Source organism: Pleuronectes platessa, chromosome 4, assembly GCF_947347685.1.
Source record: "Pleuronectes platessa chromosome 4, fPlePla1.1, whole genome shotgun sequence".
Taxonomy (NCBI): domain Eukaryota; kingdom Metazoa; phylum Chordata; class Actinopteri; order Pleuronectiformes; family Pleuronectidae; genus Pleuronectes; species Pleuronectes platessa.
In genome coordinates this window covers 3,536,043-3,548,379 of record NC_070629.1, presented here as the reverse complement: position 1 = coordinate 3,548,379, position 12,337 = coordinate 3,536,043, and the positions used below count along the sequence as shown (strand labels likewise).

The following is a 12,337-nucleotide window of genomic DNA, read 5'->3' as shown; positions in this document are numbered from 1 at the left end:
CCTTTTGCTGGCCCAGATTTGTGAAGTTGTCCTTTAGTGTTTTTGTTACTGAAAACTAAATTTAAATACAATTTTTTTTCAAAGAAAACTCTCTGCCTCTCTGGTCAGTGTAAAGCTGACCTGTTCCTCCTTGGTGTGCAGGTTCTCTGTGCTTTATTCTTTATTTAGCCTCCTGCTTGTGTTGGATTCGGAATGTATGTCAGGAGCAGCTATGACTGTGCATATGAGGTGGGAGATCGGTGTCAGTTTCCAACAAGGGCTCTATATTTAGCTGGTGAGGAGACGGGCTGACCTAGTCTGTCTGCAACACGCACAGACCCACTCCTCCGGACCTCAACTCTTTTACCTGCTGGCTCTTCCCTCCGCATTGGTGTGTTTGTAATAATGAAGAGTAGGTGAGTTGAACATACTTAATTATATGACACTGCAGTATGCAATTTAATTCCCCTTCTCCATATTCTAATGTGATTTTTTTTACTTCACCGTATCCCTACAGCACCATGACAGACAGAGGTGACATGGAGATTGGCTCTGCTGCAAGGAAATCTGTCAGCTAAGGCCTAATGAGAAAAAAGCTTTGTGGTTTGTTGAGTGGTCAGAGGGGACTATGTGTCAGTTGGAGGAGCCAGAGGCCTTACAGGGCCTGGACAATCCTGATCCACTGGTGAGAGAAGCATTTCTGATGGCCCATGATTACATCAACTATATTACCACAGGGGGGGCAGATGGAAGCATGGGTCATGCCCCTACTGCCTGCACCGCAGCCTTGCGCCATGCAGGGGACGAGCTCCTCAACCGTTTCCCCATCTTCTTCAGACGCTGGCCTCGTGTTTTCCAGGATGTGACGGAGAAAACCGCCTGCCCTATGCTCATGAGCATCCTTGATGAGCACTTTTTTCTGCCTGTCCCTGTGGGGCGCCGCAGGGACCTGGCCTGGAGCGCTGTGCTGTCAGTGTATGTGCTGGCTGGCCAGATGGCTCTGCATTGCCATGAGAGGGGCATGTTGGGGGTCTTGCCGCAGCTGAAGGAGTGTGTGGGCGCCTACGTACAGAGGGTCATCTGCCCTGACATACAAGACAGGGGAGGATGGGTGAGTGCTCACAAGTGAATATAAGAGGAAGATGATTCTTATAAACAAAGCAATATGTTGCTATGTTGAATCCCTCTGTGCATTGTATGCCACCTGCTAATAATATGAAGAAATACAAAATATTATAATTTCTGTAGTTCCTTCACATCGTATCTAAATAATAATTCTTCCCAATGTTTAATGGGGTTCCCTCTGTATTGAACACATCCTACTATCACTTTATATATTGTGGTGAAATCTTTTTATTTCTGTCTGACAGAGTGGCTTCGTGTCACGCTTTGGGGAGAAGCAGCGCTTGGAGGGTCAGGTGAAGAAAGTGTGCTGCTGGACATTGCTGGCACTGGCCACAAGCATTATCACCTACCTGCTGTGGAAAAGAATGGCTTAACCAGCACTGCCCCCTACTGTTCACCATCAGGAAGTGCTACATCACTGTCATCTGGGAGCGTTGTATTTTCTTTTAAATGTACAGAAACCTTATACAGGTAACAAGCATATCTGCACCCGTTCATATCGTTGTGTAACACACGTAGTATAAGCCATTCCAACAGTCACATGCCAGCTTATCATGTTTATTCAGCAATTCATGGACTTTGATTATGCATCACCCATCGCTGTTGTCAAAGTCTAGTTATTGAGGTTGGATTTATTGACTACTTTGGAAATGGCAACCTGCATTTCCAGACCAAAGCTCTGAACTACTGAAGTAAAGTAAAGCCTTTTAAGAGGCACAGTGCATGCTCAAGTAAACATATGGGCAATATTACTTTAACTGCCTCCATTTTTATGTAACCATGCATCTGCCAATCATCTAAACCTGTACATGATAATTAGGTCTGTATTGGAATGCACAGTCATTAAAAACAGACAGTTTGCCGTTTGTTGAACTTGTTGAACTTTTATTAACTCCAACAGCAGACAGAACACTGAACAACACATGTTACAAGAACGAAACAATTTTTAAGAACAGCAGATTGGAAGACTTTAGGCGAGCTCCTCCTCACCCTCCTCCTCAAACTCTCCCTCCTCCTCAGCAGTTGCGTCTTGGTACTGCTGGTACTCGGACACCAGGTCGTTCATGTTGCTCTCTGCCTCGGTGAACTCCATCTCATCCATACCCTCTCCGGTGTACCAATGGAGGAAAGCCTTGCGCCTGAACATGGCAGTGAACTGCTCAGAGATACGCTTGAACAGCTCCTGGATGGCTGTGCTGTTGCCAATGAAGGTGGCTGCCATCTTGAGGCCCCGGGGAGGAATGTCACAGACTGCGGTCTTCACGTTGTTGGGGATCCATTCTACAAAGTAGCTGCTGTTTTTGTTCTGTACATTCAGCATCTGCTCATCCACTTCCTTCATGGACATGCGGCCACGGAAGATGGCAGCCACGGTCAGATAGCGGCCATGACGTGGGTCGCAGGCAGCCATCATGTTCTTGGCATCGAACATCTGCTGGGTGAGCTCTGGCACAGTGAGCGATCGGTACTGCTGGCTGCCTCGGCTTGTGAGGGGAGCAAAGCCTGGCATGAAGAAGTGCAGACGGGGGAATGGCACCATGTTTACAGCCAACTTGCGCAGGTCAGCGTTGAGCTGCCCAGGGAACCTGAGGCAGGTGGTGACGCCGCTCATGGTGGCAGAGACCAGGTGGTTGAGGTCTCCGTACGAGGGGGTTGTGAGTTTGAGGGTACGGAAACAGATGTCGTAGAGGGCCTCATTGTCAATGCAGTAGGTCTCGTCTGTGTTTTCAACAAGCTGGTGGACTGATAGTGTGGCGTTGTAGGGCTCAACAACTGTGTCTGATACTTTGGGGGAGGGCACCACGCTGAAGGTGTTCATAATGCGGTCGGGGTATTCTTCACGGATCTTGCTAATGAGCAGAGTTCCCATACCGGAGCCAGTGCCCCCACCCAGTGAGTGTGTGAGCTGGAAGCCCTGCAAGCAGTCACAGCTCTCTGCCTCCTTCCTCACCACATCCAGGACAGAGTCCACCAGCTCTGCACCTTCCGTGTAATGACCCTTGGCCCAGTTGTTGCCAGCACCACTCTGGCCTGTAAGGGAAGAATTAAAGATTACGCTTTTTGCAGAACTAATGGTGCATCATAATATCTGAAAATACACATTTAATGAAATCTTACCAAATACGAAGTTGTCTGGCCTAAAGACCTGGCCAAAAGGTCCGGACCTCACGGAGTCCATGGTGCCCGGCTCCAGATCCACCAGCACAGCACGGGGAACATATTTACCACCTGCAAAATCAGGACGAGAGAAAATGTCATGTCTGACTATACTCTGCAACTTAAGTCATGTAAAATGAAGACCGAAAAAAACTAACCTGAGGCCTCATTGTAATACACGTTTATCCTGTCCAGCTGCAGGTCACTGTCTCCATGGTAGGTTCCAGTTGGGTCAATTCCGTGCTCGTCACTGATGACCTCCCAGAACTAGGAGAAAAATAACTTGTTAACTGAGGAAAGCATACATGACCAAGTCACGCTCATCCACCAGAATAGATTAGATTTTTCCCGTTTTTATTTTTTTTAAAGAATTCATATTGATCAAAGTTGTAATTTAACCATCTTAATTTCCCGCCACGCTGCCTTCGGCGCGCGCGCCTTCACCCCCTATTGGCTGAGACTCATGGGTTATGAGTTTCAAATTCTTCGTTACGTCACTAGCCGCCAACTCCGCCCAGAGCGGGCGCAGTTCAGACAGCAGTGCCAGGAGGGCCTGGCTGAGCCGCAGCTGCGCTCCCAGACAAAAGAGCCTTCATTTCTCCTTGTAGCGGTGCAAACGCGTTTTATCAGTACAAAAAACACCCAACGAGCGAATACGTTACAGGACTGAAGGACTCTGTCATTCTTATAAAAGAATGACCCTCACTTCCTTTTTCGCATTGCGCTACCGTTGAGTAACTGTTTTAATGAATTAACATATCCTCATTTAATCCCACCGTTATTGTTCAGATGGCTATTAAACGGTTATTAAAACATCAGATGAATTTACAATTATGGACTAAGTGATTTCGAGGAAATTTGAAAAACATGTCAAAATTGAGTTAAAATGGCTTTATTTGGTCCACTTTTCGATAAAATCGGGGTGCTAAAACAGCACCTAAAAGTCACCGAGTGTAGATCTAACGTTTAACCCCCATTGTTCCCTGAGAAGGACACATCGATCTTCCCAGGGTGTGGTTTTCAGGGACCCGTATGGACACAAAGCAGCGGCTCACACACACAATCAGAAATACAGCACAGCACTTTAAATTGAAATAAAATGACTCAGTTCAGGACTCCAGTGATAAAAAGGGTTTCACTAACCTTGGCACCAATCTGGTTCCCGCACTGTCCGGCCTGGAGATGGACGATTTCCCTCATTTTCGCAGCGGTTAGGAGAGTCTTCCACACAGACGACTTTAGCTTCGATATGCAGGGTGCACGGCTCAACCCTCCACTTTATACTAAAACAGAACCCGCCCTTTTCTGCGCCACTCGATTGCCTATTGGCTGATCCGCGGAAGTATTTCTTACAGGCACAAATTTTGACCAATCAAATCTTCAGAAACTCATCTGCCATTGGACCAGACAGTCTGTCAGTCACAGTCATCGCTAACGCGTGACTACTAATCTGTAGACGTAGACCTACTTCTCTCAACATGGCGGAATAGATTCACGATGCTGACATCACACTCCGTGTTCTGCACTTCACTGCCGCATCGAAGCTGAAGACGTAGACAGAGAAACGTTTTTTATTCAAGTATTGGATCAAATTCCTGATCACAATCCCAGTCGCCTGCTCGCTAGCCACAGCCGACGTGGCGAACAGGATGCAGCTGTCAGTGAGAGGATTCATCAGCGGAAACTGTCGCAATGACACAGGCCCTGCCTCTGCTCATGCTACAACAGTGATTTCCAGTCATGTGCTGGTTAGGCCTGTAGTCTTCAGACTTTCATCACAGAGCAGCACAATGGACACGTCAGACCCTGTGCTGCAGTTGGTGCTCAGAGACGAGCTGCTGCTGTAGGTTTACCCTCAGAGGGAGAATCTCACGCATTCCTGGTTCATTCTAGTGATAGAGTATGAATATTAAATCCAAGCATGCAGGCCCAATGTAAGGCTTAAACTTAATGTGTATAAAATCTGAAATGCTGTACAGAGAATAGAAAGGTTTATCCTCATGTTGCTGTTAAATGAGGGCAGATGGTTTTATTGATAGCCGAGACAGTGGCTGTGTTTCCAGCATTTCTTCTTGTTGCAGTTGCCAAGGCCTTGTCTCTAAGGATGGACCGCCACTCCTAGGGAGTGGTCGCCATGACGATTAGGCTGGACACAGCTGACTGGTGTACAGTAGCACAGGGTTTCATAATAGGATTTCTGTGGAGCCACCAAGCCTTTAGCACAGTATCAGTACATACCATACATTGTTATGTAGATTAGTTATTGTGCAGAAAAGTAAAGGCTTTCTGGGGGTGTATGAATTGCAATGGATTAATTCTGTTTCATTAAATCTAATCGTGTTCTCATAAATTAATATTCTCTGGGCCTGGCAGGACAACCACTGCTACACTTATCATATCACACTGTATGTAGGCCAGGCTCATTCTCTGTGTGCATTGTAATCTAACACACAAAAGCCTCCTTTGTGTGCTCCATGACAGAGGTATGGCACTGAGAGAATAACTTAGGATATAAGACCAGCTAGCTTGTAGTGCAGCCTCTTCCCTTTTTTACGTTGTGTCTTGTTGTTTTCCTGAGTGCTTCCTGAAACTGCTGAACACAATATGACAATTTTTCAGACTATACCCACAGCGTTTAGCTCAACCACTGTATAGTTTGACATATCATTTGAATCCATTGTTTTGTGCCCTGAGGAAGAATCATAAGGACTTTGGTCATTGTCTGATGTTGACTCAAGTGTCACTATGAGGATGACAGTTATGGTTCCATATTGTTCATTGTTGGATGGATTGATAGTACATTTGCATTCATATTCTCCTTATGATGTATGATCAGTTTATATTCATGCAATGCTTTGCACCAACAACACAATAAATCATAATGGTGAACATGGCAAACATTATACCTGCTAAGTATTAGCATTGTCATTACGGGCATGCCAGCATATTAACATTGGCATTTAGATCCAAGCTCCAAGCACTCGTGGAGCATCTTGCATTCATTTTAAATTAAAAATAATTAATACGTTTAATGTAGATAAAACAGATTAATTCTTTTAAGATGTTGGTTGTTGATTTTGAAATTGACATTTTTTGGGGTGTAGAGTAATTCTTTTAGGGAAATCTTGCCTCATGAACTCAGTATGTGTGATGTCGTGGTAACAGTCCTGCTAACATAGGACTCGATTCATTGTACTTTCTAACATGTGCAGTAAACTCCAGCAGGCCACATGAGTCTGACAGTATATTGCAGGCAGCCTCAGGACACAGTGAAGATTCTCTTTGATCTAAGTCATTTCTGTTTCTCTGCAGTCGGTTGCCTTTGTGTAAAAAAACGATTAATTATTCATTGACATCTTTCTTTGGGAGAAAAGGTGCACTTAGTGGTTTGTGGTGAAAGCCGGAGCAGGTCAAAAAGCTTTCAGTGGACAGGGAGGAGATTTTGCCTTTTGATGCTTTTCAAGAGCACTGTACCACATGACCAGGCACTCGCCTTTTAGTGTGCTCACAGTACAGTAACAAGCAGCGTGTGTCTGTGAAGCCCTGTTGAACCAGTGCTGCATCCCATGACTCAGCATCTCTCATGACTATGCAGCATGCAGCATTTTGCCTCCAGCAGCCAGATCAATACTACAAAAAGGAAACGGATGCTGCTGGGATAGATGTACCCTCATCAACCCTGCTCAAAGGATAAATGCTTTAACCAGATTTCCTGTTATGCCACTGATGTAATTTCATCATAATTAATGGTAAATGGCTTTGTATTTATATAGCGCTTTTCTAGTCTTGATGGCCACTCAAAGCGCTTCACAGTACAGTTTTACATTCACCCATTCACACACACATTCATACAGTGCATCTATTCGCAGCACTTAGTTATTCTATGGGGGGCCATTCGGGGTTCAGCATCTTGCCCAAGGACACTTCGGCATGCAGATGGGTCAGACTGGGGATCGAACTGCCGACCTTCAGGTTGGAGAACGACCACTCTACCCTTCAGCCACAGCCACCCATCAATTATCCACTTAGGAAAGCTATAATTTAAAGTCAAAGATGGAGGGAATCTGGTAGTGAAGAATATGGTCATAGCATATCAATATTTCCATCATGACATGAATATAATCAAAAGATGTTTAATTTTCATTATGAGAAGCTTTAATCTCAAAATATAGAATTTTGTGTTGCACAAAATTGTGACATTTTGCTGGATGTTTTGTTTGCCTATTGGATTTCATTCAAAGAACTTAAGTTGAAACCAGCATGAAGTGATACATTTATAATGATAAAGCAACAGGCTCCAAATCCCTGAATTACTATTAAACTGCCAAACAATAGCTAATACGATTTAAACAGAGTAAGAACCAGTGAAATGAAATGCACTTTAAGATAATGATGAATGCCTGAATCATGGTCAGAATAAACAGATCACGTATGCATCAATAACGGAAATATGTGTATATGGTAAGTGAGTGTAATTTGTACAATCTAAAACAGTGGTCCCCAAACATTTTCAGTCATGTTCTCCTTTGGAAGCCAGATGTTGGGCCATGGCATGAAAAACACATGTTCCTGGTTTGATCCTAGAGTTTCTCTTCCTATAGAATGGTTTGAACTATTTGATGACTGCACTCATAGGTTTTACTCACTCTGTGGCCAATGACGTATTCTGGAATTTTTTAACAACCTTCCTCTGACTTTGAATTCTGCCAGTTAGCGACTGGTGCACAGAGACCTACGCTGTCCAATTAAGCCAATATATCTGTAAGAGCAGGGGAAGGTGGTGGCGAGAAGTCCTCAACAACAAAGTGCTGACTATTGTCATGATGTCCATGTTAAGCTGCTTTTTACAGTAAGACTGTTTACTCAAGTATCAACTGCTATACAGAATTGAAGAAAGACACTGTTCCATAGTTTGGATTTGACTGACTGATTTGATCTGTTCTAAACCTCTCTGTTTGGAGTGGACTGTTTGCTTGTCCTGTGTTAATGCTCTGGTGCTACTTCAGAATGATTCGTTGTCATCTGTGAGTCCTCCTCAAACAGTTCCACGAAAATCTGTTACAGAGGGCTGGCCGCCTGTTTATTCAATTTCTGATCATGGTGAATGGACCACATCGCAAAATCACACCAAACTCAGCACTGCACGTCCTCTGGCATTTTAAAACAGTCATGCCAAGTGTGAAGATTATAAGATGAATGGTTCACAAGAGGTGCATTCCACATACCGACTGACTGTGAAATTAATAGTGAGGTGTTTCTGCTTGAATCTTAATCATATTACCCCCCCATGGTTATGGCTCATGCCGCCAGGTTCCACTGACTTATACAGTGCAGAGGTGGACTTGTAAGACGAGGCCATATTGTACAGTAGAATACAGGTTAGGAGAAGATAAAAATCAGGTGAGAGCTTAGAATAACTATGAAACTTGAATTCAACTTTCAAACTTAAATTCATTTTGAGGACAATAATGCACCAGCTGGTCGTATGTTCATCTCATGTGCGACTGGTCCTGTTATAGATATTGTGGGGAAAGGGCTGCTAAGGTCGACAGGTGTCAGACAAGAGCAGCTGGGCTCATGTACAGTATGTCTGCTGGGAGAACCACTGAATCACTCTAATATCAGGTTACTGCCTTCCCACTGCAGACCGACTCAGCCAGTGTCAAATTCTGCAGCACAACATGGCCCTTTCAGTCTATAGAAACACATCGGACAGGATCAAAGTGTGTAAGGACAATCTGTTTGTTTGACTGCTAGTTACACCCTCAGGTCTCTTTGTGAAAGAGGCTGGAAAGTATAATGGCGGAGCTGGGAAAGAAGCAGTTTTACAGAGCTGTAAAGTTGAAAGCTGACACTGAGAGTTTTTGGATGTAGGCCACTGATAGCTGACTTTTGAGAAAACATTTGAATATATGTGAAAAAGCCAAGCTCATGTGAAACACATAAGACTGTGTATGGTGGAGAATTAGTTAAGACTGGATTTAATTCGATGTTTTTCTGTATTTGAAAAACTATATATTTTTGAGGGTAAAATATTGTTGGTACTGATTTCCTTTTTTTATTTAAATAAATGAATCAGAAGCTCAGCCGTGATGCAGCATATGTAGCTTAGCACAGCGCAGAAAAGTCTCTGCTATGTCCGAAAATCAGCCCCCTGGTAATTCACAACTCCCAATATAATGGAAAGTATTTTTTTACTCAAGTATATATTAAAGCCACCAGTTTGAACTATTTTGCTTCTGAGAAGACACGTGTTCACATGGCTCTCGGGTTTGAGTAGCACAATACACATGAGCTTCCGCCTGTGGAGAGGAAGCCAGAAGTAAAAAAAAGCCCTGTTCAACTGTAAAAAAAAATCACATTACGTTTGTTAAGAAAACATGATACCTTTTGAAATCTACCGGAACTGAATGTTATGAAACCACCATGAAACCCCTCTTCTGCGTTGTTTCCAAGCACATGGCCTCCTAAGGTGAGATAAAGCAGGATGGTTTCCTGTATCCTGCTCAACTGTGGCTGATGTAAATATAGAAAGACACACTCCCTGATTTGACCATTTTACACTGTGTGCCCTTGTGCTGGTTTAGACTGCTGGTCCTTCATGTGACACTGAGTGGCCTTAGGCTCTAACTTTCACTTATACTGTGTGTTGTGGTGCAGTTTAACACCAGGTCCTGATGAACATTCTATGGGATGTTCCCAGCAGTTATAAGTTATGTAACAGTTATACTGTCTCCTTATGTCAAAGCTGTGAATAAGATGGAGGATTTATATGAGGCCTAATATTCAGTTTGAAAGTCCATAAAAATGCTCTGTCAGAAATTGAAATTCGGTTTGGTTGCAGAGGTACAATGCCTTCATTAGTATTCCCTGCGTTACGCAACTAAGTGTATTTAGTCTTTGTGTTCTTTTGTCAGTGTCAGTTTGTTTCATCAGTTCCATGTCAGTCTGCCAGAGTTGTTTTGTTTGTGATGATTCCTCATCCTTGTTACGAAGTAAAAAATTGTTACTGTGCCTTTGTCGGTTGTCCTTCCTGATACCACTGCCTTTCTGTGTACCAACCCCATAAGTCTAATTAAAGAATATTTTTGGGAACTTTCCTTGTGTAGCATCTGCTTTTGGGTCAAACGATTGAGTATCAGGGTCTTGTTGAAATTCCTATGTCTTCACCAAAAATTGTATTTTGTCAAAGTTTGTGTGGTTCTTTCTTCAGAGTAGACTTAGTTTCTTTCAAAATCTTGTCAAAGCCCTGACACTTATGATAATGTGGTGCTGATGAAGCAAAATATGAAGTATTATGCGAATATGATGCTACATATTCCTAATTTTAACGCAAACTGCTCTGCTGACATTTTCCAGTTAAAATTGTAAAACTGTATTCTCTAAATCTAATTTTTCAACTTTTTCAACCTCAACTTCCCTGATTCTGCTTCAATATTTATTTTAACTTTTTTTAAATATCATCAGAAGACGAGAGCCTTCCATTGGAACAACTGGAAATGTAGATGCAATCTAGCTGCATTAGCACTAGTCAGACCACATTAGCCAAATACATATACAAAGTCTTGCCTTTTAATAAAACAGAGAGACCTGTATCCATTGCTTTTCCCCTATATCCTTAAGTATGTGTGCCTTTAAGAGACACACAGGAGTGCCTGTATGGCTGCTCTCCAGAGATTAGAGTGAAGAAGTACATTTGAGGCTAATAAAGCCAGACAGTCACCAACGGGCTATGCACATGTCACATCCCTACAGAGCACAAAGAATGATGGTCAGTGTGGTGCAGGGGAAATCCAGGATGCATCAGCCCACCCTCCTACAACAGAATATCCTGTTACATAAAAACACCTGCACTGTTGTAATATAAGGGCCAACTCGATGCCCCGCGGGAGGTTCTAGTCTCAAATGTACCATCAGTCTGCATCTCTCGACTTGATTGGGTGTATACTAACTGGGGTGGCTGTGGCTGAGGGGGTAGACTGGTCGTCCTCCAATCCAGAAGGTTGGCAGTTCAATCCTCAGTCTTGCCCATCTGCATGCCAGAGTGTCCTTGCGCAGTATACTGAACCCCTAAATGGCCCCACATAGATGTTGAATTCACTTATTGCAAATTGCTTTGGATAAAAGAGTCTGTTAAATGACTTGTAATTAATAATGAGAGTATTAATATCTGTTTTAGAGATGAGTTTAAGTTTGCTACATGTAGCATTACGTTAACTTTAAACCATTTTGTATTCCTCACTAAAATGTCATCAGCTAAAAGACTGGTTGCCTCCAATGGCTTTAGGCCAGCAGTGCAGATTTCCTGGCAGCTTCAGGCTTGCATCATGACAAGATGCCAGCAAAGGGAGGGGATCACAAAACTACAGGGCTCATGGGAAATGTAGTTTCCCTGAGACAGTAAATGTGCTCACCGTTTGAGTCACTGGCAGCAGTTGAAAAGGTTGAGATCAAGGAACGATGTAAAGGAGAGTCTTGTCAAATGTGTATTGTCCAAAACAGTTTCACACATCTTGAGTAATATACGATGATCAAAATAAAAACAAAAAAAGACCCAATTTGAGTAACATGAAAGAAAAAAATGGATTCAAGACTTTCTAAGGGCCTTTATAGACCTGGAGCCTGTGTTTGGTAGGTTACTTCTGGTCTTCTATGGAAACATGGTGGACTCAGTGGAAGATGACCTGCTCTTTATGAAGACAGTGTTATCAGTGAGTTGGAGTCCAAAACAGATACATTCTAAAATAGCATTCATATGTGGGCTTCTTCAGACAAACATGCGTTACATATGTCTTTCTTGTGGTCTGGACAAAATTGATGTGGGCCTAAAGTGGCCAACTTGTAAAATAGCAAACAAACAAACAAATGGGGCTTTTTTTCTGTGCTCATGGCAAGGGGTAGTCTGGATGTGAACCTAAAATGGCCATGTGTTGAATGGTGAATTTGGCCCAAATAGTACAATTTCGTGCCACCTTCGGCACCTCTGGCTAACATAGGTATTGCTATGGCTAACTTGTGGCCCATATCTGGCAGGTCATTTAAGCCAAAATTATTTTTCTATGTGGGTTAGAACCTT

The 12,337-nt window shown here is 43.3% G+C and overlaps 2 protein-coding genes across 2 annotated transcripts; one reads left to right on the top strand and one right to left on the bottom strand.

Moving 5' to 3' along the window:
* Positions 1-637: 637 nt before the first annotated feature.
* bcl2l16 (BCL2 like 16) lies at positions 638-1,783 on the top strand (the record flags this gene model as incomplete). Its single annotated transcript, XM_053420193.1, has 2 exons — positions 638-1,090; positions 1,350-1,783. Coding segments are annotated over 2 exons (582 nt in total), but the record flags the coding sequence as incomplete, so codon positions are not given.
* A 185-nt stretch (positions 1,784-1,968) lies between these two features.
* On the bottom strand, positions 1,969-4,921 carry tubb2b (tubulin, beta 2b). Its single transcript, XM_053421146.1, has 4 exons — positions 4,405-4,921; positions 3,420-3,528; positions 3,223-3,333; positions 1,969-3,135 (listed from the first exon to the last, which is right to left on the bottom strand). The coding sequence occupies exons 1-4, from the start codon at positions 4,459-4,461 to the stop codon at positions 2,075-2,077; spliced, it is 1,338 nt and encodes a 445-aa protein (XP_053277121.1). The 5' UTR covers positions 4,462-4,921; the 3' UTR covers positions 1,969-2,074.
* Positions 4,922-12,337: the final 7,416 nt, after the last annotated feature.

What these genes read in the sequence shown, in the direction of transcription:
- tubb2b (XM_053421146.1), bottom strand. Translation starts at nt 4,461, where the DNA reads ATGAGGGAAATCGTCCATCTCCAGGCCGGACAGTGCGGGAACCAGATT. An exon ending in GGAACCAGATTGGTGCCAAG is followed by an intron (nt 3,529 to 4,404) that starts GTTAGTGAAACC and finishes TTTTTCTCCTAG; the next exon opens with TTCTGGGAGGTCATCAGTGA. An exon ending in GCCAGACAACTTCGTATTTG is followed by an intron (nt 3,136 to 3,222) that starts GTAAGATTTCAT and finishes CTTCCCTTACAG; the next exon opens with GCCAGAGTGGTGCTGGCAAC.